This window comes from Molossus molossus, unplaced genomic scaffold (genome assembly GCF_014108415.1).
Source record: "Molossus molossus isolate mMolMol1 unplaced genomic scaffold, mMolMol1.p scaffold_m16_p_12, whole genome shotgun sequence".
Classification (NCBI taxonomy): Eukaryota; Metazoa; Chordata; class Mammalia; order Chiroptera; family Molossidae; genus Molossus; species Molossus molossus.
This window is the reverse complement of record NW_023425347.1, coordinates 63,423,899-63,451,313: the sequence shown is the minus strand read 5'-3', so window position 1 is coordinate 63,451,313 and position 27,415 is coordinate 63,423,899. Positions and strand designations below refer to the sequence as shown.

The 27,415-nt window shown below is 48.8% G+C and overlaps 1 protein-coding gene across 1 annotated transcript; it reads right to left on the bottom strand.

Moving 5' to 3' along the window:
* Positions 1-1,390: 1,390 nt before the first annotated feature.
* Positions 1,391-27,415, bottom strand: DHCR24 (24-dehydrocholesterol reductase). The gene is made up of 9 exons (XM_036257116.1): positions 27,159-27,415; positions 23,863-24,018; positions 17,852-17,957; positions 17,027-17,145; positions 15,043-15,306; positions 10,405-10,548; positions 5,570-5,767; positions 5,017-5,195; positions 1,391-3,971 (listed from the first exon to the last, which is right to left on the bottom strand). The coding sequence occupies exons 1-9, from the start codon at positions 27,387-27,389 to the stop codon at positions 3,818-3,820; spliced, it is 1,551 nt and encodes a 516-aa protein (XP_036113009.1). The 5' UTR covers positions 27,390-27,415; the 3' UTR covers positions 1,391-3,817.

The following is a 27,415-nucleotide window of genomic DNA, read 5'->3' as shown; positions in this document are numbered from 1 at the left end:
GACATACACATCCAGGAAGCACAGAGAGTCCCAGACAAGATGAACCCCAAGAGGCCCACACCAAGACACATCATCATCAAAATGCAAAAGGTTCAAGACAAAGAGAGAATCTTTTCTTTTCTTTCTTTTTTTTTTATCCTCACCCGAGGACATTTTTCCATTTTTTGTACAGATAGAGTGGGAGGGAGAGAGAGGAAGAGAGAGAGAGGGAAACATCGATGTGAAAGGGACACATCGAGTGGCTGCCACCCGCACGACCAACCAGGGCTGGGGGCAAACTGCAACCGAGGTACGTGCCCTTAGCGGGAACCGAACCCGGGTCTCTCCGGACCACAGGCGGACGCTCTAACCGCTGAGCCAAACCGGCCAGGGCCAAAGAGAGAATCTTAAAAGCAGCAAGAGAAAAGCAGTTAGTTACCTACAAGGGAGCTCCCATAAGACTATCCGCTGACTTCTCAAAAGAAACTTTGCAGGCCAGAAGGGAATGGCAAGAAATATTCAGAGTGATGAAAAGAAAGAACCTACAACCAAGATTACTCTATCCTGCAAAGCTATCATTTAGAATCGATGGACGTATAAAGAGTTTCCCAGGCAGGAAACAGCTAAAGGAGTTCATCTCCACCAAACCAATATTATATGAAGAAAAAGATAAAAAATATGAACAATAAAATGGCAATAAATACATATCTATTGACAACTGAATCTACAAACAAAATGAACAAGCAGAACAATATGTTCTCATATACAGAGAACATTTTGTTATTTGCCAGATGGGAGGGGGTTGAAGGAATGGGTGAAAAAAGGTGAAGGAATTAAGAAGTACAAATTGGTTTAGACAGACAAACCTCAAAAAGAAGGTGGGAGGTGGGGTGGGAAGAGATAAACCAAAGGACTTATATGCATATATGCACAACCAATGGACACAGACGGTAGTGTGGGGAAAGGCAGGAGGGGGTGGGAGTGGGGAGGATGGGGTCAATGGGGGAAAAATGAGGTACATCTGTAATACATTGAACAATAAAGATAAGTTTTAAAAAAAACCACTGCCCTCCCCAGGTGACCCTGATCTGAGCCACACTGGACGCTCCTCTGTCCTCCCGCTCCCACCCTTGCCCTGCAGTCTGTTCTCCACCTTGCAGATGGGAGAACCCAGGAAGGCCATTCACATTGTGGCAGTGATAGAAATTCAGAAATGGAACAGAAAACCACCCATGAGCCCACTGCCCTGAAGAAGCTGTCCCTCCCCCACGGTGTCTTCCAGTCCTCGTTCACGCGTGCGCGGGTTCAGAGGGAAACCGACCTTGAGAGCTGCGGAGCCTGCACTTGAGCCAGGTCTGACCCCCACAGTGTGGTCCCTAGAGCAAGAAACAACAAAAGCTACTTTCCAGGTTACACTTTTATTTTTACAGAAGCGGGGGCCACACAGCCACGGGGACACAAAATATTCTGGACAGCAGGCACGACGCCTGTGGTTGACAGCCTGCCAGGGGAGACTCATGCCTTTCTGCTGGGGCCCTGTGACCAAGGGGGGAAAAACACACATCCCATCCCCACCCCTCCTTTCCCTTTTAGTAACACCCAACTAAACTATGCATCCTTCCAGCCAAAGAAACGGGCTATAATGGATTTTACAGAAAACTTTCATGCAGCCACGCAACTTGCGGCTCTGGAGGGAGAGGCCTATTCTGTTACTTTCCACATTGCCCCAGATGCGAAGTTAACTCCACTGGAAACCACACCCGGCTGGACAGTGAAGGGACTGGCTACAAGAAAAAGCTGGCTGCTCACCATGCTGGAAGACTGCCCTTTCCAGGCAAGACGTTACTGGAGAAAAACATTAACCTGAGGCTGGTGCAATCCCAAGACCTTCCTTGCCAAGCCCCAGGTTCCAGGTGAGGTCTGCGGGGACAGGATTTTGGTTCATAGGACTAAGGACAACAGAGGCTGCTGGCATCTCTGGCCACACTCCCAGTGGCTTAGGGATAGAGGCCACAGGGGTGACAGGATGGAGCCTATCTGTTGGGTTATCTGCCCGGGTTAGCCATTCCTCTACAGCAAGTAGGATCATTGGTTTAACCCAGAGCGGAAGCACGTGGGCCCACCATGAGAGCTAATGCCAGAATTCATGTGCTTTGCATACACACTAGAGAATGAGTTTCTGATAGTTTTCCTACGGCCCCTCCAGGGGCCCAAGGGTAAGGAGGTCCCTTTGCCTTGAGTGCCATGAATGCACCCGCACTCACAGGACCATGCTAAGATACTCTGCAGCATGCTGAGGCCTGGGTGGGGTGGGTGAGCAACTGTCAGTCAAACCGAGACTCTGTGAGGACTCTGGCAACCTGCAGTGACAAGACGGACACTTCCTGCAAGCCTTTCAGAACATGAGATGAAGGAAGGACCTTAAGTGACTGACCACCCCCAAGTGTCCACTTGATCGTTTGTTTTTCCTGACTTTCCATGGGGTTTGCAACCACAGGGTGTAAGACAGCCACGCACTTCTATAACAGAATGGCCCCCAGGGAAGTCTTGTCTGCACTGATGTGGTGGATGAGGATAAACTGTAGTTCAGAGGAACAAATGACTTGCCCACAGCTGACTCCTGGTAGTGCACACCCTCTCTCAGAATGTCACTGCCTGGCTTCCCTTACAGGACGCAATTCCTTCCCAGACTCTGGGTCTTTAGTTCTTAAGATGGAGCTGCATAAAAAACCAAGCTTTAGTAAGTGGGGAAGGATGGTCCCTTCCCTCTGCAACAGAAATGGAGCTAACTTTTCTCTGAGCTTAAACTTTGTAAGGCACTAAAATTAACTACAGCTGGGGTGTGGGAGAAAGAAAAAAAGATGAGTGGTTGGGGAAATCAAACGAATGTTCTATTCTTTCAGCCCCACGGTGGGAATCCTCATGGAACCTAACAATGGCAGGCTCCACTTTCCTGCTGGTGTGGCCCACCCCACCCCCGACACCGCAGAGCAGCGTGGACACACCCTAACAACTAAGGGGGTTTTGGGGTCAAGACGCATAAGGGTTGGAAAGCAAATGAGCCCAGACCTCTAGGTCCAACTCAGAGCAGAAACCACTCATTCCACCTAGGCAGGTCCCAGGCTGAGGACAGGAGTCAGCCCTAAAATGTCTTCCCAGGGACATGGTCCTCTAGGAGTAGACTTGGTGATAGCTGGGGGCGGGGAGGAAGCCTGAGTGCGAAGGAGGGAGGGGCAGGACATCACCAAGGATGGCAGAGAGAACTTTGGGATTGGACCTGGCTTTGGCACAGCACCTCTCGGGCCTGCCCACCCATCTGTTGTCCCCCTGAGACTCCAGGGATGGAGAGGAACCTTCCCTGTCCCCCTGAGGAGCAATTCTGGCTGACTGAACAACAGCAGTACATGCCAGCCAAGTCTGGGCACAGGTGACCTAACACAGAGCCTTCTGGACTCAACCACCAAACCCAAAGCACTTGGATGTGACACAGAGCGGGAAGCAAGAACAGCCAGCACAGCCTGTAGGCAGACACTGCTGCCCTGCGGCAGATGAAGAGCCAGGCTCCGAGGGGCTGAGTGGTTCACCCAGAGCCAGTGGCTGCACTGGGAACCAGACGCAGGTTCACCTGACTCCAAATCCCATGTCCTTCCCGCTCCACTCGGGAGGCCCGTGGAAGCTGAGAGCAGTCCGTCGGGGTTGTCTGCGTGGGACTTCTGGAGGGGCTTGTTTTTGAAAGTGTGGGTCTGGGAGAGCAGCCAGGCTTAGAGTGAAGGGAATATGACTCCTGGCCCTGAGGACAGGGCCCACCACACGTCTGTCTCTGTGGCCGGCCTCTGGCTCAGTGCCGGGCGGCCTTGCAGATCTTGTCATACACCTCGGGGAAGGCATCCTGGCAACTGAGCTGCTCCCGCAGCTTGTGGTACAGGGAGCCATCAAACATCTCCCAGAACTCCTCGCGGTTCATATAGCAGTCAGCATACAGCATCTGGAACCTGCAGAGCAGAGATGGGGGTGAGGATGGGAGGCGATGTCAGTGGGACGGAGGGGAAGGGGATGAGAGAGAACTCCAACCCTACCACCCTCACGTGTAGTATGCTTTGCAGACAGGAAGTGATTCTGGAGGATTTCTCGTTTATCCCCTAATGACCTAGGAGTGGAAGGTGGCAAGGGAACTCTTATCCCCATTTTGCAGATGGGCAGTCGAGGCTCAGGGTATTAAGTGGCTTGGCAGTGGAGGAAGAGGCCGGAGTAGAACTCAGACTGCTGGCTTCTCCCTGGGCTCAGTGCCTCACACACTGCCTCCCTGATGGGGCTGCTGACTACTCTCTTTTCATTTCTTCACTGATGTTCCATAAACTGCGCACATTGAAAGTGTGCAGCTTACTAATTTGACATATGTTTACAAACTAGAAACCATCAGCTCAATAGAGAGAATGACCACAGTGAACACCCTCACAAGGGGTCATCGCCCTCCGCCATCCTAGGCGATCAGCTTTCTGTTGTGGATTCTGGAATTTGATATAAATGGAAACATCAGTACTCCATTTTCCTGCCTTCTTTCAACCAGCATGTTATTCTGAGACCTGCCCGTGCCGTGCAGGTCACCAGTTTCTCCAGGCTGTTTTCTGAGCACTGCTCTGATCCAGGCCTCTGTGTACTTTCACAGTCATGAATCCTCCCCCCTTAGCTCTGGTCTTCCAACCTGGAGCTGCAGCCCCTGAACATCCGGAAAACCACCCCATCATCTGCCCTGGGGCCAGGGGCGGGCAATTCCTGGTTTTCTAGCTCAAGCAGCTGGGGCGATGCAGGTGTGCTCACGGGAGGAGGGGGTGCAGAGGAGAGGAACCGGAGCCTGGCACTCACACCTCCTTACCTTTCATCAGGCACTTCCAAGTACAGGCTGCCACAGTAAGAGAGTCCTGAAGTGACCAGCTGGTCCTGCTCCAGAGCTGGCCCCCGTGGCCCTGCCCTGCACCCCTGCAGCAGTCCCCCGGGGCTGGCGGCCGACAGGGCTGTGCCACGTGCTGAGCCACTCACCCATGCACACTTCGGACGAACTTCTCCAGCTGCCTCATGCAGGACCTGGCTTCAAAGTGCTTCACGCGCGGCTCCCCGTAAGCTCCAATGTCCACATAGAGCTCGGTCTCGTCTCCCTTGGGGTGCACCAGGCCAGGCTGGCTGGGCAGGATGAATGGGCACAGCCAGATGGGGTAGACCTAGGTAGACCAGGGAGGAGGGTGTTGGTGCTTTCTCTCCAACAGGTGACAGGCTCATAGCTGGCCCACACCACCCTTACCCAAAGGGAGGCTTTGCAACACTCTCCAGGGGCCCCTTCTCTGGCTGCTCAGTTTCACTTCCATAGCCCAGCCCCGGCTGAGAGCACCCAGCCCCACCCAGCTCCACCACACTGGACGGCACACTCTGAGCAGTTCACGAAAGTGCTCAGCACTGGGCCCTATGACTTCTCCCCCATCACGGCCATGGCTGAGCAGGTCCAGTTTGTAGCTGGGGAAACTGAGGCCCAGAGGGTCGTCGGAATGCCCAAAGTCAGCGGCACAGTTCTCCATGGGTGGCCCTGGCCCCGGCTCACGTGGATGTCGTTGTGGAAGGTGTGCAGGGCCTGCATCAGGCACTTCATGGGCACCAGCATGTCCTGCACCACGTGGTGCTGCTCGTACAGCTTGCGCAGGGTCTCGCCCTGTGTCAGCTTCAGGAGGGAGATCTTGGGGGGCACCATCCAGCCAAAGAGGTAGCGGAAGATGGGGTTGTTGCCAAAGGGGATGATGTCCTGAAAGACAGAGTTTGAAGATGGAGAGAAGGAACCAACAAGGACTGAGTGTCTGTGTGCCAGGGGCCAGGTCCTCATTTAGTGTTCGACATGTATGACAGGGTCCACCCCTCCTATTTGGAGTGGCAGAGCGGTACCCAGGGTTCACCCAGCTGGAGTAAGGTTTGATTCTCAGCTCTGGCATTTGCCAGCTATGATGAGCGTGGGCTAGTTACGTGACTTCTCTGAACTCAATTTCTTCATCTGTAAATCGGGACTTCTGAGAACAGTGACAGACTGAAGGCTAGGCTCTCAGCACAGTGCCTGGAGCAAAATAAGGTGGTTATTTTGCTGTTCTAGTTGTAGGGGTCAGAGTGGCTGGCACAGAGCAGACATCCACAGTGTTTGAATGAGAAGAGGGATACTCAGAGAGCTTAAGCAACCCACCCCCCCTTTTAATTTATTGATGTTAGAGACAGAGAGGAAGACAGAGAGAGAAACATCAATTTGTTGTTCCACTTATTTATGCATTCATTGGTTGCTTCTTGTATGTACCCTGACCAGGGATTGACCCATAACTTTGGTATATAGGGATGATACTCTAACCAACTGAGCTATCTGGCCAGGGCCTTCAGCCATTTTTCTAAGGTCACGCATCCAGGGACAGCTCTCTGGAGTGGGCAAGGTCTGGCTCAGGTTCCGTAATGAGTCCACTGGTTTACAGCATCTCCTAAGAGGCTCCTAGGACAAATATGGCCCATCCTCTGGTTTTTTAAATAAAGTTTTATTGGAACATATCCATGCCCGTTTATTTACATACTGTCTTATGGCTGCTCTCAGGTTGTAAGGGTAGAGTTGTTCTTAGAGAGACCTCATGGTCCATAAGGCCTAAACCTAGCCCTTTACAGAGAAAGTCTGCTGACCTCTGCCCTATTGTATGAATGTGGCTTAATTTATTTAATCAGTTCTGCACTGATGGGCATTTAGATCATTTCCTGACGATTCCAATGAACGTCCTTTATGCATGTGTCTTTGCCCACTTACACACGTTTATCTGTAAGATAAATTCCTAGAAGTGGAAAATCTGCTTCAGACAGTGTATGCAATTTTAATGGGTGCTATTTTAAGAGCGCGGACATCGGAGGAGACCGCGGTTCCCGTACCCTGGCCAGCACGCGTGTTATCGGGCTTCCGTGTCTCTCATTCAGGCAGGCAGAAAATGAGACTTCTGTAGCCTGGTTTCGCCTGCCTTTATTCCGACTGAGACTGCAACACCCTTCTCATGTTCAAAAGCCATTTAGTTTCCCCCTAAAAACAGTCCAGCATTAGCCGACAGTTACCAGCCGGGACTACTCCTTTTCCAAAGTTCAAGTTTAAACACCATGCCCTGCCCTCCTCCTTTCCTGCCTCTGTCCACCCCATTAGCTGTCCTACTTGAAGTGACTTCAGGTCCCATGTCCCTGGCTTCACTGCACTAAGGTCAGTTATTTCAGGGGACCTCGTCGCAGCCTCTTCCCTCCTTGGCCTCATCTCTCCAGCTGCCCTTGGCGTTGGCCTGGGTCACGCCCGCTCCTGGCCTCTGCTCTGCTGGGCCCAGGGTCCCGAGCCCCAGAGGCAGGCCCTGTGACAGTGGCACTCTAAGAAACACGAACAACCAAGGACCTATGACCCTTCCTTACTTTCTGCGCTAGCCAGTCACTCACCCCGCCGGAAGGAGGACGTCAAAGGGAAGGGAGGGCAGGGCTGGCCGAGTCCCGTCTCTTTTCAGTCCTTCCTTACTCACCAGCTGCCAAGGTGGGGTGTTGGTGGAACATGAATGTTATCAAGAAGAGAAATAAAATTTGAATGTTTAAGTTTTCGTTTCTTAAAATAACATCAAATAGCAAATATTTATAAGAGACAGACTACGGAAGAAAGGAAAAAAACTGTAACTAAATATCTTCGAGGGCACCTTTTTCCTGCTTTTTAGACTGGGCTCTGAAAAGGTGCAGCTAGCTAGCCCTGACCCCAAATACTGCTGACTGACCGAGCTGGGTGAGCGGCAGGGATCGGACCAGCCAGGCCGCTCGGGTGTGACGGGAATGCAGTGATGCCCGGGAATGCTGGGCATGCCCACGCTGACTGGGGCACCCTCACCTCTGCTCTGGAGCCCTGGCATGGAGCCAGCGCCCACTCGCTGTCTTACTTAGATGTCTGAAAGGATCTCAGACTGACGTGCCCCACACCAATCTTCCGATCTCCCTTCCCAGATCTTCCCCCCACGCTGCCCACGGCAGTCAGGGGCACCTCCCGGCTCCCACTTGCTTGGGCCCTAACCTTGAAATCACAGCCACAGCCAATCTGTCTGGAAGGTGGGTTGGTCCCACCTTCACAGACTCTCCTAATCTGACGTTTCCCCTCCTCCACTGCCACCCCCCGGGACAGCAGAAATCTTTCTTCTACTCTGTCACCCCCATCTATTCTCCATGTAGCTGTCAACATTATTCTTTTAAAACAACAATCAGGTCGTATCACTTTTCTGTGCAAAGCCCTCCACCAGTTTCCTTGGCTTACGAGGACACACATGATCTAGACTCTGGCTGCTGAGTGACCTTGTTTTCCACCTCGGTTCTAGCTCGGGGGCTTTCTTGCTGTTTTTTAAAAACATGGAACCCGCTGTGACAACTGGATAACTATATACCTTCCACCATGTAGAAAACTTAAATCAACAACATAAATCTAAGAGCTGAAACCATAAGCTCTTAGAAGAAAACACAGGAATAAATCTTCATGACCTTGGATTTAGCAATGGATTCTTAGATATGACACTAAGCACATATAACAAAAAATAGATAAACTGGACTTCATCAAAAGTAAAAACTTTTGTGCATCAAAAGATATTATCAAGAAAGTGAAAAGTCAACCTATAGAATGGGAGAAAATATTTATAAGACATATATCTGATACAGTAAGTGTCTAGTATTCAGCACTCTTACAACTCAACAACAAATTTAAAATGGGCAAAGGGAACTGAACAGACACTTCAAAAAATATGCAAATGGCCAACAAGAATGTGAGATATCACTAGTTATTAGGAAAATGCAAATCAAAATCACAATAAGATTCCACTTCATACCCACTAGGATGGCTATAATCGACACCCACAAGATTACAAGTGTTGGTGAGAATGTAGAGAAAGTGAACTCTGCTGCTGGCAGTGTGAAATGGCTCAGCCGCCGTGGAAAAGTCTGACAGTTCCTCAGTAAGTTAGATACAAAGTTACCACATGACTCAGCAATTCCACCCATAGGCATATACCCCAAAGCACTGAAAACTAGTACTCAGCCCTGGCTGGTTTGGCTCAGCAGTTAGAGAGCATCGGCCCGTGGACCAAAGAGTCACGGGTTTGATTCCGGTCAAGGGCATGTACCTTGGTTGTTGTGGTTCATCCCTGGCCCTGGTTGGGCCCATGCGGGAGGCAACTAGTGGATGTGTCCCTCTCACATGGATGTTTCTCTCTCTCTCCCTCCCTCCTTCTCTCTATCCTTGGGTGAGGATTAAAAAAAAAAAAGTACTCAAACAAATACTTGTATATTATTTACAATACCAACAGGTGGAAACAATCCAAATGTCCTACGATAGATAATGGATAAACGATAGATAATGGATAAACCAATTGTGGTCTATCCATACACGGAGTAGAGTAGATTATTTAGCAATAAAAAGAAATGAGTACTGATACATGCTACAACATAAATGAACCTTGAAAACATCATGCTAAGTGAAAAAAGCCAGTCACAAAAGGCTATATTTTGTATGATTCCATTTATATGAAACAATCTAAAACAGGTAAACCCAGAGGGACAGAACAGACTGACGGTGGGAGAAGCCAGGAAAAGGAAGAAAGGGAAGTGACTGGTTAATGGGTACAGGATTTCTTTTTGGGGTGATAGAATGTTTTGGAACTAGACAGAGGTGATGGTTTCATAAGGTCATGAATGTACTAAATGCCACTAAATCGTAACTTTAAAATGGTTACTTTTATGTTATATGACTTCACTTCAACTAAAAGAAAACACGACCCGCACAGCCTGTTTGAGGAGCACAGCCTGTTTGAGGAGCTATGCTCCGACTCTCTTTGCCTGGAGCACTCTCTCCCAGAGCTCTGCATGGCTTGTCCTCCCTACGTTCAGGTCCCTGCTCATAAGTCATCTCCTGAGAGGCCTTCCCTGATGCACTTATTTAAAATGTCGCTGCTCCCCATCCCTCCGTGCACAACAACAAATTCTTGCTCACCTGTCAAGGCCAAGCTTGACGGCTACCTCCAACCCTAGCCAGGACTAGACCAGGCACTTCCTCTTCCTGTTCTTTTGGCCCTTATGGTCTGTCTGCCGGACTAGGCTACAGATCCTCAACGACAGAACAGGTCAGTGTTCCCCAAAGTACCCCCCCGAGGGCCCCATTCCCAGGTGCTCGGGGAAAGCCTGCTGCTTTAAGTGAAGACTGCCCAGTCCTTCAGAAAGAAGCGACTGAGTTGCTGTGTAAGAGGGTGTTCCAATTCCCCAGGACAAAGCCACGCTTTTCCCCTAAGGGAGAGAGTGTGGCCACATTGTTAACTATCCTGGTTCCCTGCCCAGCTGGCCAGGAGGACCAGGCCGACTGGGAAATCCGAGCCTCACCTGGAGCTCCCAGAAGATGCTGCGCGTGTGCCGGTGGTAGTACTGCCTCAAGGGGATGTATTCCAGGCCCTCTTGGTTTGTCTTCAGGTAGTTCTCCACGTGCTTGAAGAACCACGGCTTGTAGTAGTTGCCAATGCTATTCAGCTGAAATGACAGAGGGCACCGTGTCAGCCCACAGACAAGCACCAGTGCCATCAGGGCGTAACAGTGATACCCGGCTACTGTTCAGCTCTCCTGGCCTTTTCAAAGCTCTTTCGTGTCTGTTACCGCCTTTGAGACTCTTGAAGCCTGGCAAGGTTAAGCACAGCGGCTCTTCTCTAGCAGAGCGAGCAGAAGAGGTTAAGTGGTGTGCCCAGGGCCCCACAGCTAGTTCCTGACAGTCTAGAGGGCTTAGCGACCCGACCTAGTCTGCTGCTCCTTCTCAACGAGAAAATCAAAGTGCAGACGTTTACCAGCATCTATCACAACGCAATGCTCCATGCAGGTGCATTCCTCCCCCGTTCCCTTCCACTAGGCCGGGGTGGCACAGCCCCGAGCGCAGGTCATCTCCTCACGGGGTCCCAAGGCCAACAGTGCTAATTAACCACAGCACTTTCCCCGCCACGCGAGACCAAGCCCACGACCCTGAGCAGCGCTCGCCGCAGGCAGCCCCCATCAGTGGAGGAAGCTCACAGAGTGAACCTACGTGCTTCAGTCCTAAATGGTTCAAGACTTCAACTTCTGTGTGTTTTAGGACTTAGCTTCTCTGGACCCCAGCTTCCTCATCTGTGAGAGGAATTCTGGGCTGGTGCTTTTGGAGAGAGGCAGGGCCATACCCCGACGGAGCACAGGGTCCACCTTGGGCAGGCCACTCTCTCAGCCAGTTTCTTCACATGTAAAATTGTATGAAACACATATGCCCTGTGGAAGAGTTTTTGGTGCCTATTGGAAATCACACACACACACTGCAGATGCTTAGGCCCCAGGTAGACCAGCTTCTCTGGGGGGCAGGTAAGATCACACCTAGGTGGGTGGGCTCAGCAAGGACTCAGGAAGCAGATCGATTAGGAGAGGAAGAATGTTGCCAGGGGACCACCAGGGAGGGGAAGGCAGGCGCAGAGGCAAGAAGTGAGCCAGCCCCAGAGTAGCTGGTGGAGAAGAGTCACAATGCGCGCTGAGTGCCGTGATCTCGGCACCTAGCGGGTTCGTTCCTTGTCGCCCTCCACGGCCTTGCATGGCAGGGCTGCTTTCACGGTCGGGACTGGGAATCATCAAGGCTGAACAGGCTGCCCAAGGCTACAAAGCTGGCAAGAAGCAGGGCAAGGACTCACCCCGTGTTGCACAACAAGCCCAAGGTTGGAGGGCTGAGAACCTTGAATGGTGGGCTCTGGTATGTGGGCATTGTCAAAACAAAACAAAAAAAGCTATTAATTTCTTTCCTGATTCTAAAAGCAACATATACCTTATGGAAACTTTAAACATTGCAGAAATATGTAACTTGGAAAGAGAGACACCACTGTAGCCTAATAAAACTAATGTATATTCAGTAGGTTTTATTTTCTGTGTACACACACCTAGATTTAAAACAATGGGACCATCCTGCGATACTCTTGCCCAATCTATTTATTTATTTTTCCACTTATAATACACTAGGCTGACCCTGGGTAGCTTACTCAGCCTCTGTGAGCCTCATTTTCTGTGCAGGCGAACTGAAGACGTTACTACCTCCTGGAGTGGCTGGAAGACTGAGAGGTAATGTACAGAGTGCCACACACGGTGCCCACCCACAGTGGGGGCACAGTCTTCAGTTCCCGGTCCCCACTGGCCTTCCATTCCCACATCCCCTCGCCAACTCCCTTCACCTTGGAGCTGGCCAACCCTTTGGGTGGTTGCTTATCTGGGTGTCGCCCTCTTGTGCTGGCCACTCTGCTGGTAGGCCACCCGCAGAGGAAACCTGGGGCCACAATGTACCAGGAAACTGCAGTTACAGAGCCTATTTGTCCAACTCCGTTTCTGAGAGGACAGGGAGAGAGGACACCGTGCGCTGGCCTCTGCCTGCTGATGTGAAGGAGACCGGAGCCCAGCAGGCACACAGCAACCTGATCTAACCCAGGTGGGCCTGGCCTCACACCTGGCAGTGGCTCCAGCTGCGTAATGAAATGGAGACTTGTGGGCACCTGGAGACAGGTGCTCCTGCTGCTCATCGACTGACTCATCAGGAACCCTTGTGCCAGAGAAGCCAGACTGTCCACCTCTCCCAGGGCACACAGCTGGTGCTGCCAGGAGCCGCGGGAGTTCCAGTTCCAACCGTGGCACTTACATAGCAAGCCACTTCCGATCTCTGGGGCTCCCCTGTAAAACGGAGGTGGGTGGCCTCCTCCCAGGGCCACAGTGAGGCTTCCACGGTACAGTGCCTGCAGAGGGCCTATCGCAGTGCCTGGCACATGGGGACACATTCCTGAGCAGCCTTTCACACAGGACTGTTTGGGAGAAACGCTCCTCAAAGGAAATGTCCACATCAAATGGCATCTCTCAGTCTCCTCCCCAGCCCTGTTCCCACTGGCTTGCTCACAGGATACTTTGCCAAAGGCTGTGTGTGGCCTGGGGCCCCAGCCCCTCTGCCAATGACACCAGATGGGCCTCTGGGTAAAGTCTCGGTCTTGTCCTTGGGAAAACGGGTCAGGGTGTTTAAAAGCTGTACAAACCCATCTGCCCAGATGTAAGCTTGGGTGGCATCTAATACATCAAAGAGATGACAGAAGAGCTGGTGCAGTGGGGGCGGTGATTCCCCCTGGCCCCTCCCTCAGCACTGGCAGCCTCTAAGGGAATGCTTCAGAGAAGCTGGACACCTCTGAACTAGAGTCCCTGCCAGGTGGCGAGGTGACACAGGTTGATGGGGCTCGGCCCAGGTCAGGCAGAGCCAGGGCCCAGGGAGCGCCAGGGCACTTGTGCTCAGTGTCCAGTCCTCCCAGTCCCGGTCCGGGGCCTCCACCCTCCAGTGCTCACCAGTGTCCCACATGGTATGGTGCTCAATCGATATTTGCAGATGATGCCAAATTCTAGAAGCTGATATGGAGGGGATGGAACACAAGTAGGAGCCAGAGAGCCAAATTAATATCTGCCCTGTGCTAGCTGTGTGTCCTCAAAGGAGTCTCTTTCCCCCTCTGGGCCTCGTTTCCTGATATGGAGAGAGAATTATACCAAATGATTTTGAGTCCCTTCCAATTTTAAAATGTTTTAGTTATATATAGGCATTGATCTTAAGAGTGCCTATTCCTTTGATCTACTAATTCTACTTTAAAATAGTATTTAAATTACAAACAAAAGATGTTAATCACTAACATTAACTTAAACAGTGAAAAACTGGAAATAACTTAAATTTGCAACTCTGGGGAAGGGGTTCAGTAAACGATGGATGTTCGCCCAAGGCCGAGTTCTGTATCCATTCGCTATGACCACTTCAAAGGCAATGTGAAAACATGGGGACGTGCTTATCACACTAGACAAGGCAAACAAATTTGGACAGGTGATCACAGATGAAGACAAACAAACCAAAAAACTGTGCAAACAGATGTTCAACCTCACAAGTGACCCGAGGACTGCAAAATAAAACGAGACGCTATTTTTAACCCTATCAGATTGGCAAAAATGAAAGAGCAACACTACCCAGTGTTGGCAAGAACGGAGGGGAAGGGCACTCTCACGAAACTGCTGGAAGTGGACAGAAGTACAACTTTGAGAAGGGCTGTTTGGTCGTAGCTATCGATATTTAATGTGCTCAACCTGTGGGGTCAGGAATTCCGCTTTTTGGACATGATCCTATAGAAATGCTCATACAAGAGGCCAAGGAGAGATGTAAGAGAATCTTCATTGCAATCTTATTTTTAAGAGCAAAACATCTTAAGCAATATAAATACTCATCAGTAAGCAGTGAATTAGTTCAATTATTTACATGCAACAATGGGATCCTATGGGATGAAATGAGGGTGTGTACACACCCCCACACACAGAAATAGGCCTTAAAGAACACACACCAAACTGTTACAAGCAGTTGTGTGCCTGGGAGTGAAAAGGCATGTTAGCTTTTTCTTTATATATTTCAATATTGTTGTACTATTTATGTAGTTTAAAAACTTAAAAAAAATCTATGCACCAAAAAAGAGAAAATAAATACACCAAACACGTTAGCCAACAGCTGACTTTGGGTCATGTTTATAGGTAGAGTCTTTTCTTTCCTATTACTTTCTACATTTGCCAAGTCTCTCATTATAAAACTCATAAAAACTCTCATAAAAAACTGTTATTAAAAATCATACAGTAAATTGAAGAAGTGTCCATTCTGAGGCATCAAATCAATTACTCAAAATTTGGCTTTGTCTTCTTATAGCAGTTTATGTGACCTCTTGGAACTCGGTTTCCCCATCTATAAAATGGGGTTGCTGTGAGTATCAAAGGATACCCGGCAGGCGGTAGGGGCAGAGGAAATAGAAGCTTTGTCACTGCCTAAGTCAGCTCTGACTAGATCCTGCTGCCGAACCCCAGTGAGCTGACCCAGGTTGCAGCCTTGACCGGGGTGGCTGTCAGGGTCAGGGTGGGGCAACAGGCTCAGTGCCAGCCCACCCAAGCCTTCCTCCTCCCACCGCTGATGCCCTGGCCTACCTTGCTGGGCTCCAACTCATCTGTCATGACCCCTGTCATGATGACAGCCTCGTCCAGGGAGTAGAGCAGCCCCTCCACAAAGTGGTTCTCCTGCTGCTGGGACTCATGCTGGAATTTGTTACAGATTGCCTCTAGGCCGCGCACTGGCTCAAACCGCAGCTTGATGTACTTCTTGGCGGGAATGATGCGAATCTCGGCAGCCACCAGGAAGCCCAGGGTCCCACACGACCAGGGCACAGCGTAGAACAGGTCTGAGTTTTCTGACTGTGAGACAGAGTCAACACATGCTGAGAACCTGAACCCTGGGCCCCACATCACAGCATGTCATCAACAGGGGCACAAAGAACCTAGGCCGGAATTGAACTCCCGTCACTACCTTGTGCAAACCCACCAGGCGCTTCACAAACTGCTCTCTGCGCCTCAGCTTCCCCTCTGCGGCTTCAGCGTGACACTGAGCTCACATGGCCCTGGTCGGTGCTCAGGGAGAGTGCCGCCTCCCTCCTCCACCAGGCACAGCCCCAGGAAAAGGCCATGACCAGCCCAGGGGACTAAACAGAGCTGAATCCTTACTGAGGGTCACAGTCACCTAGGAACATTAAAATGCCTCCCTTCTGGGACATTACCCACATTTACAAAGCCCTTCCAGCCCATCGGGTATGGAATCTCCACAGCCTAGAGAGCGCATGAACACTCCCAGTCAAACAGATAAGGAAAATGAGGGGCCAAAGGCGACACAGCTCACCCAAGCCTCCCGCTGTGCGCTCTGATGCTGGGGCTCAGGATGATCACTTAACCCCCAATCCGGTGTTCTCCCTGTAAAGCCTCATCTGCTTCTAACATCATCATGTTCTTGTTTTGGCAACACAAGGGACTTTTTCTCTGGCCATTCTAACTCTGATTCTTTGATTCTAATAAAGCACCTTTTGAAAAAGTCCAGCTTTGTCTGGGCTTTACCCAGAGGACAGCTGTGTGGTCTTTGCTGCCCTCACTGTAGCTGGTGGGGCAGGAGCTAGAGCAGGGGGCTCTGCAGCAGGCCGGCTGAAGCCTCTAGAACAGTCGACGTGGGCAGTGGATGCCCATCTGGGCCACCCGTAATCGCAGCAGCAATGCCCAGGTGTCTGCTGCAGGCTACTTTCTCCTCCTGACAACACATCTGTCAGACCGGAACCTGGGCCTCAGAGAAGGTTGGTAACTCATGAGTGTCTGTCTCCTCTTTTTGCTGGTAATAAATAGGTTAGAAGGCGGGCCCAGCCTGTTCAGGGAAATGAGCTAAACCAGTGTGAAAGGGGTTGCTCTTGTCCAAGACCTGAGCGCCAAGCCGGGAGAGTCCAGTGGCCCTGGAGGCTCTCTGAAACATCCCTTCGGAAGGCTCGCACGGCCCCTCCCATCCAGGGCCCCTGAGGCACGCTCGGGGAGACCGAGTTTCTCTAAGGCTTCAATCCTGTCCTACCCCCCGGATAAATGCCTTCGATGTCTGTGTCCCACTTTGGGCAGTAAATTGTTTTTTTATTTCTTCAAAACAGCCCCTCTTACCACTTTCAGTCAACCCTCACACCATCTGCCACACTTTGATGCTAAGGCCCACTTTCCCTAGAGAGGAGCAGAGGGCGCCGAATGGCTGAGGACACGGATCTGGGAGCTGGAGAACCTGGATCTGAATCCCAGCGGGGTGGGATTTACTGGCTGTGACCTCGGGTGTGTTTACTAACCCTCTATGCTTTAGTTTCCTATCTGTAAAATGTGGCTAATAATAGTACTTACCTCATAAAGTTATTGAAGGATTAAAAGTCTTAATATATGTAAAACATTTCAACAGTGTCTGAGCACAGAAAGGGGCTATATAAATCTTGGTTGCTGTTATGAATTCAGACCCAGACTGAACAACTATATTTGAAATGAAGCACCCCCAAGGCGCCACCTCCCCAATGCCAGGGTCCTAGACGCCCAGGGCAGGCGGGTGGGCATCTTGACTCTCTGAACTCACCGGTGTGCAGCGCACAAAGCTGCCATCAGCCAGGACCAGCTCGTAGGCGGTGCAGATGTGCTGGAAAAGGCCGTACTTGTGAGATGACGACTCGATGCCCGTGCCCATGATCAAGCCCCCTGCAAAGACACACGTGTTAGCGGGAGGAGCTGTGGGGTGCAGGGTGGTGGTGGGGAGAATCGGGTACAGGGCACTTCACTGGAGCCGGGGAGCTCAGAGCACAAGGGTGATATGACAGGGCTGGCCAAAGTGGGCGGTCCGCTGGCGGAGACTTCCCACCTCTGTGGATCTGGAGAGCAGGCGAGAGAAGGACTTCGATGGGAGCGTGAGGGCTTGCTCAGAGGAAGGGGACAAAAAAGAGACCCGACAAGGGCACTCATACCCTCACCTCTGGCCAGACCCAACCTGCAAACCTGTGTGCATTCTTTTTCAGAGGGACCTTAATGAAAAGGGGGATTCTTTGGATGGCAGGCAGCTGTGTCCCATGGGAACAGTTAAAGGGACTGAAGGTGCTTTCCCCGGATAAGAGAAGACCTTGGGGACCGTAAGTCCTCCAGAAGGAAAGACTAAACATATTCTGTGTGCTCCACAGGGCAGAACTGGAGCCATGGATATGTCATAGGGGAGCAGATTCGCGCCAGAGACTGGAAAGTGCTATCTGGTCATTGGAGCTGTTCAGAAATAAAGTGGTCAGCAGGGAGCGCCCTGTCTTTGGAACGGGGTGAGGGGACTTCTGTCACAGACGGAATAGTGGCGACTCCTGTACTGGAGGGAAGGTGGGCCAAGGTGCCTCAGTTCTGATCCTAAGACTGTCTGAGTCCTTACCCACTGTGAGGTCATCGAGCTCGGGCAACACAGGCAGGGTCCAGCCAATGGAGGTCAACAGGGTGGTCACCTGACCCATGGTCACCAAGGGCTCCACACGGACAATCTGTTGACACGAGAAGAGAAACTCTGAGTCACGAGGAGGCTGCCAGGCCTCATGGGGGCTTCTGCATGCAGAAGGGGTCCTTCAAACCTTCCCAAACGATTACCGAGATCTGCACTCAGCAGGACAGAGTACTGGAGAGGAAACTAGGAGAGAACTGAAGAGCTGCAAAGGGTGCTCACTGAGCATACAACTGAGTGCAGGTCAGAGCGTACACGTCAGCACATTGCCTGAGGCTGAGGCTGGGGAAAGAGCTACCAGAAAGGATAACCGGTAACAGTATCTGTTCCCACGAGCCTGGAAACTTCATGCTTCACAGGGTATTGGGTAGAGTCCTCAGAATGGTCTTGCCTCACAGAGGGGAAGACCTATCCCTAGATTTAAATGCTCTCTGGCCCCACCTGAAAAAAATTAAGACCCAACAGTATCAAACTGTTTCCCAGTAACTCAGCTATATCCCTGAACAAAGCTTAAGGTTTATAGGAATACAAAAATAGCCAGCCAAGGTAAACTTCACAAAATCCAATCAAAGTTTAGGCATGCCGAGGGGCAGACAAATTCAACCCACCATGAGGAGAAAATTCAATTAATTTGTTTTGATAAAACGGACCCAGATTTGACACAGATATTAAAATTAGCAAACATGGGCATTAAAATAATTATTGTTATAGTGCCTCTGTTCAAAAGTTAAGCAGAGACATCAAAAAGATAGTAAAGAGACCCTTATCAAACTTCTAGATATAAAAACCACGATATCTGGGAAGAAAAATGCACTGGCTGGGATCGACAGCAAATTAGACATCGCAGAAGAAAAGGGTAGTGATAGAAATGATCACAGCAATAGAAATTATCCACAACGGAACACTGAAGGAAGAACATTTAAAATCAATAGTTACCAGAGTGAGCTGAGCTGTGGAACAACTTCAAGTGGCCCAATATATGTGTGAGGTGGTCCTCAAAGAGGAGAGGGTAGCGAACAGAAAAATACTTGAAGAAATAAAGACCCCAAAATTTCCAAATTTGATGAAAATTATAATAACTCCCAAGCACAAGAATTATGAAGAAAACTGTACCAGTGCACATTATAAGTAAACTGCTCAAAACTACTGATAACAAGAAAATTGGAAAAATAGCCAGTCGGGGGAATAGATGTGTGTCATGCAGAGGAACAAAGATAAGGATAAGAGATTTCTTGTTGGAAACAATGCAAGCAAGACGACAGTGAAGCGTCTTTAAAGTCAACCTGGAATTCCATACCCAGTGAAAATATCTTTTTTTTTTTTTTTTTTATCTTCACCCGAGGACATTTTTCCATTTTTTGTACAGATAGAGTGGGAGGGAGAGAGAGAGAGAGAGAGAAACATCGACGTGAAAGGGACACATTGAGTGGCTGCCACCCGCACGACCAACCAGGGCCAGGGATAAACTGCAACCGAGGTACATGCCCTTAGCAGAAACCGAACCCGGGTCTCTCTGGACCGCAGGCCGATGCTCTAACCGCTGAGCCAAACCGGCCAGGGCCCGGTGAAAATATCTTTCAGAAATGAAGGCAACTATATATCCATTAGGATGGCTACTTTAAAACAAAACAAAACAAAACACAAAACCAGGAAATAACAAGTGTTGGTGAAGATGTGAAGAAACTGATGCCCACCGTTGGTGGGCATCTAAACTGGAATAGCTACTGTGGAAAACAGTATGGCATCTCCTCAAAAATTTAAACATAAAATTACCATATGACCCAGCAATTCCAATTCTGGGCATATAGCCCGAAGAATTAAAAGCAGGGTCTTGAAGAGACATTTGTACATCCATGCTCATAACACCATTATTTAGAACGGCTAAAACGTAGAAGCAACCAAGAGTCCATTAATAGACAAATGGACAAGTAAAATGTGGTATATACACATATGGAATATTAGTCAGCCTTAAAAAGGACTGAAATTCTGCAATATTCTATAACATAAATGAACCTTGAGGACATTCTGCTAAGTGAAATAAGCCAGTCACCAAAAGGCAAATATTGTATGATTCCACTTACATGAGGTACTCAGAATAGTTAAAATCACAGAGACAGAAAGTAGAACAGTAGTTGCCAGGGGCTAGGAGGAGGGGAGAATAGAGAGTTATTGTTTAATGAGTATAGAGTTTCAGTTTTGCCAGATGAACAGAGTTATGGGGATGGATGGTGATGATGGCTACATAACCTTATGAACATATTTAATACCACTGAACTGTACACTTAAAAATGGTTAAGACTAAATATCATGTTAAGTATACTTGACCACAATAAAACCTAGAGAAAAAATGAAGGCAAAATAAATGTTTTCAGAGATACAACAGTTCAAAGAGTCACCACCAGCAAAATCACCATATAAGAATGTTAAAGGAGGTCCTTTGGGCAGAAGGAAAATGAAAGCAGATGCAAAAATGAATCCAGCCCAGCAGGTGTGGCTCAGTGGTTGAGCATCGACCCATGCACCAAGAGGTCGCCAGTTCAATTCCTGGTCAGGGCACATGCCCAGGTTACCGGCCTGATCCCCAGTGGGGGGCAGTCAGGAGGCGGCCAATGGATGTTCTCTCTCACGGATGTCTCTATCTTTCACTCCTTCTCCCTTCCTCTCTCTCTATAATCAATAAAGAAAAAAGAAGAAAAAGAACTACGAATCCATACAATGGAATAAAGAAATGGCAACTATATGGGTAAGTATATAAGATTTTTTCTTATTATTTAAATTTATTTAAAAGATAAAATGACTTAAAAATAATGTAGTGTGGGCTTTATAATGTACATAAAAGTCTGACGACAATGACACAGAAGTAGGAAGGAGAGAAATGAAGTGAATAATTACAATAAGATTCATATACTATACATAAAATAGGATATCGTTTAAAGGTAGACTGTGATAAGTCAAGTGTATGCTATGAATCCTGAAACTACTGCTAAAATAACAAAACAAAGAGTTACAGCTAATAAGCCAACAAAAGAGCTAAAATGGAATAAAAATTATTTGGTAATCCACTTGAAACTAATACAAAATAACAATAAATATAAACTATAATTGAAAAAAAATTAGTTGAAAACAACAACAACAACAAAGAATATTTAATAAACACTATTCTGTCTTCAAAAAAATGTATTCAGTAATCCAAAAGATAGAAAAAATAAAGAAAACGACAATAGGAAGAAAGAACTAATGGGAAAAACAGAAAACAAAGAACCAGGTGACAGTTAAGCCAAACTTTACCAATAACAACATCAAATGGAAATGGTCTTACCATCTCGATTAAAAAGAAGATGGTCAGATTGGATTAAAAAGCAAGACCCAACTAAATGTTGCCTACAAGAAATACATTTTGAATATTTAAAAACCCAAACAGGTGAAAAGTAGAAGGATGGAAAAGATACACCATACTACCACAAGTCAAAAGAAAAGATAGAATGGCTTTATCAATACCAGATGAAGTAGATGTCAGAGCAAAGAATATAACTAGAAATAAAACAGGGCATTTTGTAATTATAAAGGCTAAATTAATTAATCAAAAGGACAGAAAGCCCCGGCCACGTGGCTCAGTAGGTTGGAGCATTGTTCCATACACCAAAAAGGTTGCGGGTTTGATCCCTGGTTGGGGCACATATGGGAGGTGACCAATCAATGTTTCTCTCCCTTCCTATCTCTCTAAAATCAATAAACATACCCTCAGGTAAGGATTAAAACAATTTTTTTTTCAAGAAAGGACATAAAATTCTTAAACATTTATATACCTAATAAGAGCTTCAAAGTACATGAAGCAAAAACTGACGGAACTGCAAGAGATATAAACAAATCCACAATCATAGGCAGAGATTTCAATAATTGACAGAATAATGCAGAGAAAATCTGTAAGGACATATACTTGAACAACACTATCAATCACCTTGACCTAAATGACATTTATAGTACACACCATCCTAAATAGCAGAATACACATTATTATTTTTTAATCTCACCTGAGGATATCCTCCCCCTCCCCCCCCATTTATCTTCAGACAGAGTGGGAGAGAGGGAACGGGGAGAGAGAGAGAGAGAAACAGAGAAACATTGATGTGAAAGAGACACATCGACTAGTTGTCTCTTGCACAACCCCGACCAGGGCCGGTCCAAACCGCAACCGAGGCGTGTGCCCTTGACTGGGATTGAACCTGTGACTCTTTGATCCGTGGGCTGATGCTCTCTCTAACCACTGAGCAAAACTGGCCGGAGCAGAAGGCACATTTTAAAAGAATGTGCATGAAAAATATGATTATCTAACTACTATGCTGTACACCTGAAACTAACACAAAATATTGAATGTAAAATAAATAACTCAAAAGAAACAAAAACAAAAAGTACATGAAACATTTACAAAAACAGACTATATTCTGGGCGACAAAGTAAATCTCAATAAACTGAAAAACATTCTGATCATACAAAGTATATTTTCTGACAACTGAATTAAATTAAAAATCAGTAACAGAGCTCTGGAAAATTCCCAAATATTTGGAAACGAAATAACATACTTCTAAATAACCCATGGGTCAAAGCAGGTATCAAAAAAGGAAACCAGAAAGTATTTTGAATTGAATGAAAATGAAAAGATAACATGTCAAAATTTGTGGATCGGCTCAAGGGGGAAATTTATGCACATGTGTATGTAAATGTGTATGTAAAATACTACAACCACATTGGAAGCCAAGTTGGCAGTTTCTTAAAAAGTTCACCCCACACCTATCATTATGATCTGGCTATTCCTATCCTGGGTGTTTAACCAAGAAACAGAAAAGCATACATCCATACAAAGCATGTCCATAAATGTTCCTAGCCACTTAATTTGTGATTGTCCAAAGTTGGAAATCCCCCAAATATCCATCAATAAGTGAAAGGATAAACAGGCTGTGATACATCCACACAATGGAAAACTACTCAGCAATGAAACAGAATGTAATTCTGATACATGCTTCAACAAGGATGAATCTCAAAATAATTATGCTGAGTGAAAGAAGCCAGACATAATAAACATAATGCATGATTCCGTTTATATAAAACTCTAACTATAAACAAATTTATAGTGACAAAAAGCAGGTCATTCTTTGCCTAGGGATGTGGGGGAAGAGGCAGAGAGTGGCCTGCGGAAGGGATTAGCAAGGGGCAAGAAGAAACTTTACGGATGATGGGTAGCTTCATTATCTTGAGTGTGGTAATGGGGTCACAGGTGTATACATATGTTAAAGTTTACTATCAAATTGTACTTTATGTGCAGCCATCATGTAGACATATCTAACAACTGTTACTATTTGGATATTTTGTCGTCTTCAATTAGAAATAAAGCTGTGATAAAAATAAAGGAAGGAAGGAAGGAAGGAAGGAAGGAAGGAAGGAAGGAAACTGTGAAACAATCTTTCTCTGGGCTGTCTTTAAGCTTTATTTTCTGTTTTTTTGAGCCAGATTTTAGAACCAGAATTACTAGATAGGCCAAAGAGTATGCACATGTCTATAGCTATTAACAAGTGGGTCCCCAGGAAGCTTGGAAAAGGGCCCACCCTCCCAGCCACTTCCACAGCCCCGTTTGCCAGCACACTTCCTTACCAGGAAGGGCAAAACAGGTTTCCTTTGTGTCTCATTTTGCCCATGATTTCCCCATCTCTGTCTTCCTGTGGAATTGCAGATAATCAATGAATCCTCCTGAACTCTCAGGTGGGGCTATGACCAATCTCTTTCAAAGCTATGAGGCTTTGGAGAGTGGCAATGGTCAGCAGAGCCTTCTGTGATGTCTTCTCTGTCCTGTCCACTCTGGGATACCCTTGGTTGAAATCATCTCCCTGCAAGTCACTTGTACCAAGGGCAGTGCGCCACCCACTCCCAGAGCCAGGGAACCATGCCACTCTCACCTGTTTCTTGGTGTCCACCTCCAGAATGTCCATCAGGTTGATCATAATGTTTTTGTGTGTCTTCTTGTACTTCCCAACCCGGAGCGAGACGGTGAGCCAGCCAGGGCGCCCTGTGCACATGAAGGTCTTGCTGCCTTGCTCCTTCCATTCTCGTACCTGCAACCACGGGACAGAGGCTGAGCTGGCCAACGTGGACCCCCAGAGCAGCTCGAAGCCCTGCTTTCAGGAGAGGGAGCTGGGAAGAAAACCTTCACTCGTCAGCAAACATTTACTGAGCCCTTGCCTCTTCCAGGCACCGGAAGGCCCACTGGCCTTCCCCTCTGGGCTCTCCCTGTCTAGGGAGGCCGACAGAAACACTGGATGCTGCCACACCACAAAGCAGAGTGAAGAAAGAGCTAAAACACAGGATCCGTGTGCTTTGAGAAGGTTAGCTCTAACTGGGAAGGTCAGGGAAGGTTTTGTAATGGTAATAGTAGTAACCATAGAAATGATAACCATTTACTGGGCGCTTACACTGTGCCAGGCACTGTCTCATTTAATTCTCGCAACAACCCGAGGAGATCGGAATGACCTCCTTTTGCAGATGAGAAAACTGAGGCAAAATAACTTGCTCAAGGTCATACAACCAGTGAAAGGCAGAACCCAGATTCACAATCAGGCTTCTGGAAGGACATGATGAGCTTGTGTTAACAGTCAATAGAGTAACAGCTAACATGTACAGAGGCTTGTTATGTGCCAAGCCCTGTTCTTAGCACCTGTATGTGTTAACTCATGTATCACTTCGAGGAAAGGGGCAGGGAGGGACCACCAAGCCAATGGAAGGAAAGCTTTTGCAAAACCTGTACTGTAAGTGACCAGAGCACAAAACACAGAAAACAAATGGCCCAGGAGATGACAGGTCATTAGGAACATGGGAGGAAGTGCTCCCTTGCTGCTGAGATGGACAAGGGCAGGGGGCTGGCTATCTGTTGCTGTAACCTGTGACCATCCATTTCTTCTTTATCTCTCACTGTACTGAGGCTGCTGAGCTGGTTGGATGTAAGCCAGAAACTGCTGGGGCCTCCACAGGGAGACAGCCTCCCTGAGAATGAAGTCAACCCAGAGGAAAGCAGAGCAGAGATGGCAGATGGATGGAAAGATGGAGATGGGGTATCCTAGATCCTGTCACTCCCTAGTCAGTTTTACTCCTTGACTTTTCAGGACCTGGGTCAATAAAGTCCCTTGTTTTGCTCAACAGTCTAAGCTGAGTTTCTATCACTTGCAACCAAGAGTCTGGGAGGAGATTGCACTGAAGTTGATCAGGCAAACAGCTCAACATGGGGAAGAACTTTCCTATCATAAGAGGCCAGGGTGCCATAGGAAGTAGAGGCTTCGGAGCAGAGAGGAGTCATTGAGGAAGGAATCCTGTGAATTAGGGACGAAGGCATGGCAGGAGGGGACTCCATGGCCACGCAGGCCTTGCCCCTGCCTGACTCTGCAGTCCCAGGACGTAATACAGGCTCAGAGTTATGGAGAATGGATTGGGGATGCTACATTCAAGCAGGAGGGTGGGCCACAAGACATGAAGTGAATGTGGAAGCCATGAAACCCGAAACACTGATTGAATTGGAGCCAACCAAGATTTTTGGCAGGGTGGCAATGCTGTGGGGGAATGGCCGTTGTGACTATGTACAGACCCAAGAGAAGTGGGAAGAGCCCAGAAGAAGGGCAACTAGTCCGGTAGCTACTACATGCCTGGTGTGAGGCAACAGAACCAGACCTATAGGGTAGAATGCAATGGGATGGGAAAGAAAAAATGTCAGCAATCAGGCTCTGAAATCACCTGCCCTGGATTCCAGCCCCAGTTACTAGCTATATCTTCTCGAGCACTGAATTACAGTTTGAACTTCAATTTTTCCCCACTGTAGAACAGGTACATGATCTACCAGGGTTGCTGTGAGGATTAGAAATAATGGACATTCGTGGCACAGGGTGTGGCAATGGCAGGCTGAGCCCCCTGTCTTCCTGTACAGTGAGCCCTTTGGTTTAGTTTAAATAAGCAAGAGCTCAGTGGGCTGTTCTGGGCCAGGTCCCATGGGCCAGAGGTGAGTTGGCTAAGAGTCCCTGCCCTCCAGGCGCACACACTCTGATGGCGGAGACAAACAGGTCAATGGAGCATCTGAAAGCATGGAAAGAGTTATGAAAGAGGGTGCAGCTGGGGAGGAAGGGTAGGCAGGGCTCTGGAACCATGACTGTGACCAGCAAAACCCAGGGCAGCCCAAGCAAAGCACTTGCAGACACTGCATTCTCCCACGCGGGCCACGGTCTTCTCCCTTGTGGGAATGCTCTGGGCATCCATCTTCGCACTCTTGCTTGCAGCACCCAGCCCAGTGCACAAAGAACATGGAGGCTGCTACACCTGTGGCATCGGTGGAGGTGGGGTGGGGGTGGGGGGTGTAGCAGGAAACAGAAGCTCTTTGCAACCTGACTCCAGTAACAGAGGAACATAAGGGGGGGCAGAGGGAACCAAGAACCTGCCCAGGCCTGATGCCCATGTCAGCTCTGGATGCAAGAAGGAGCTTGGCTCTGAGCAGCAGCAGGGCAAAGCTCTGTGGGTGCTGACACAGGGAGGATGTACAGAGGTACTGGGAAGTGGATGACTGTTTTGTCCAGGAGTGAGCACCTGGCCCAGAGGCTGCAAGGCTCCTCTCCTTGGCTAAGTGCTACCTCCTCACTTTAGTCCTTTATTCTGAGCACGTCAAAAGCTCCCTGCTGCTACAGAGTAAATGCTAACCTCAAGGCCCCTCCATAACCTCCATAGCTCCAAACTGACTTTCCAATCTTCTTCAGTCCGCCTTCGCTCACATCCAACCCTCCACTGGACACACCTCCACCCAACACACCTCCCCCGAATCATTTCCCCTACTTCCCAGTCTCTAGCCAGCTCCACCTCCCAGAAGCCCCCCTTCCCCTCTGAAGTCACTCGGGCCTGGTGATAGCTACCCGTTCACTGCCCACCAAACCCCTCTCTTTAGATTCTTTACATTCCTCGTGGTATCCGCACATGCTCTGTACATAGTGGGAATTCCATAAACATCGGAGCAACGTTTTATTCTCTCCAAGTCTTTGCTTACGCCCCTCCCCTCCCGAGAAGCCCCCGCCATCATATTTTTTTAGTTCAAATCTCCCTCGAACGGCACGTCACGTCCTCCGTGCCGTCTGGGCTCCCCCTGCCCCGCGAACACTCCATCCTCGTGCCCGACTTGCACACAGACGGCCCTACCCGGAGCCCGGCTCAGGCCCGCGGGAGCGCTCACCTGCTTCTGGATGTCCCGCACGCGCTGCCCATGCAGGCGCGGCGCGCTGCTGAGCTTGAACACCACCCAGGCGCGCACGTAGTAGTAGATGTCGAAGATGAGCGAGAGCGGCAGCAGGAAGAGGCACACGAACACCCAGCGCTGGTGAATGAGCACGAACTCCAGCCCCTTCACGCGGATCCAGAGCAGGAAGAGCAGCGCGCACACAGCCAACGACACGGCGGGCTCCATGGCGGGCCGACGGCGCGCCGCGCGGG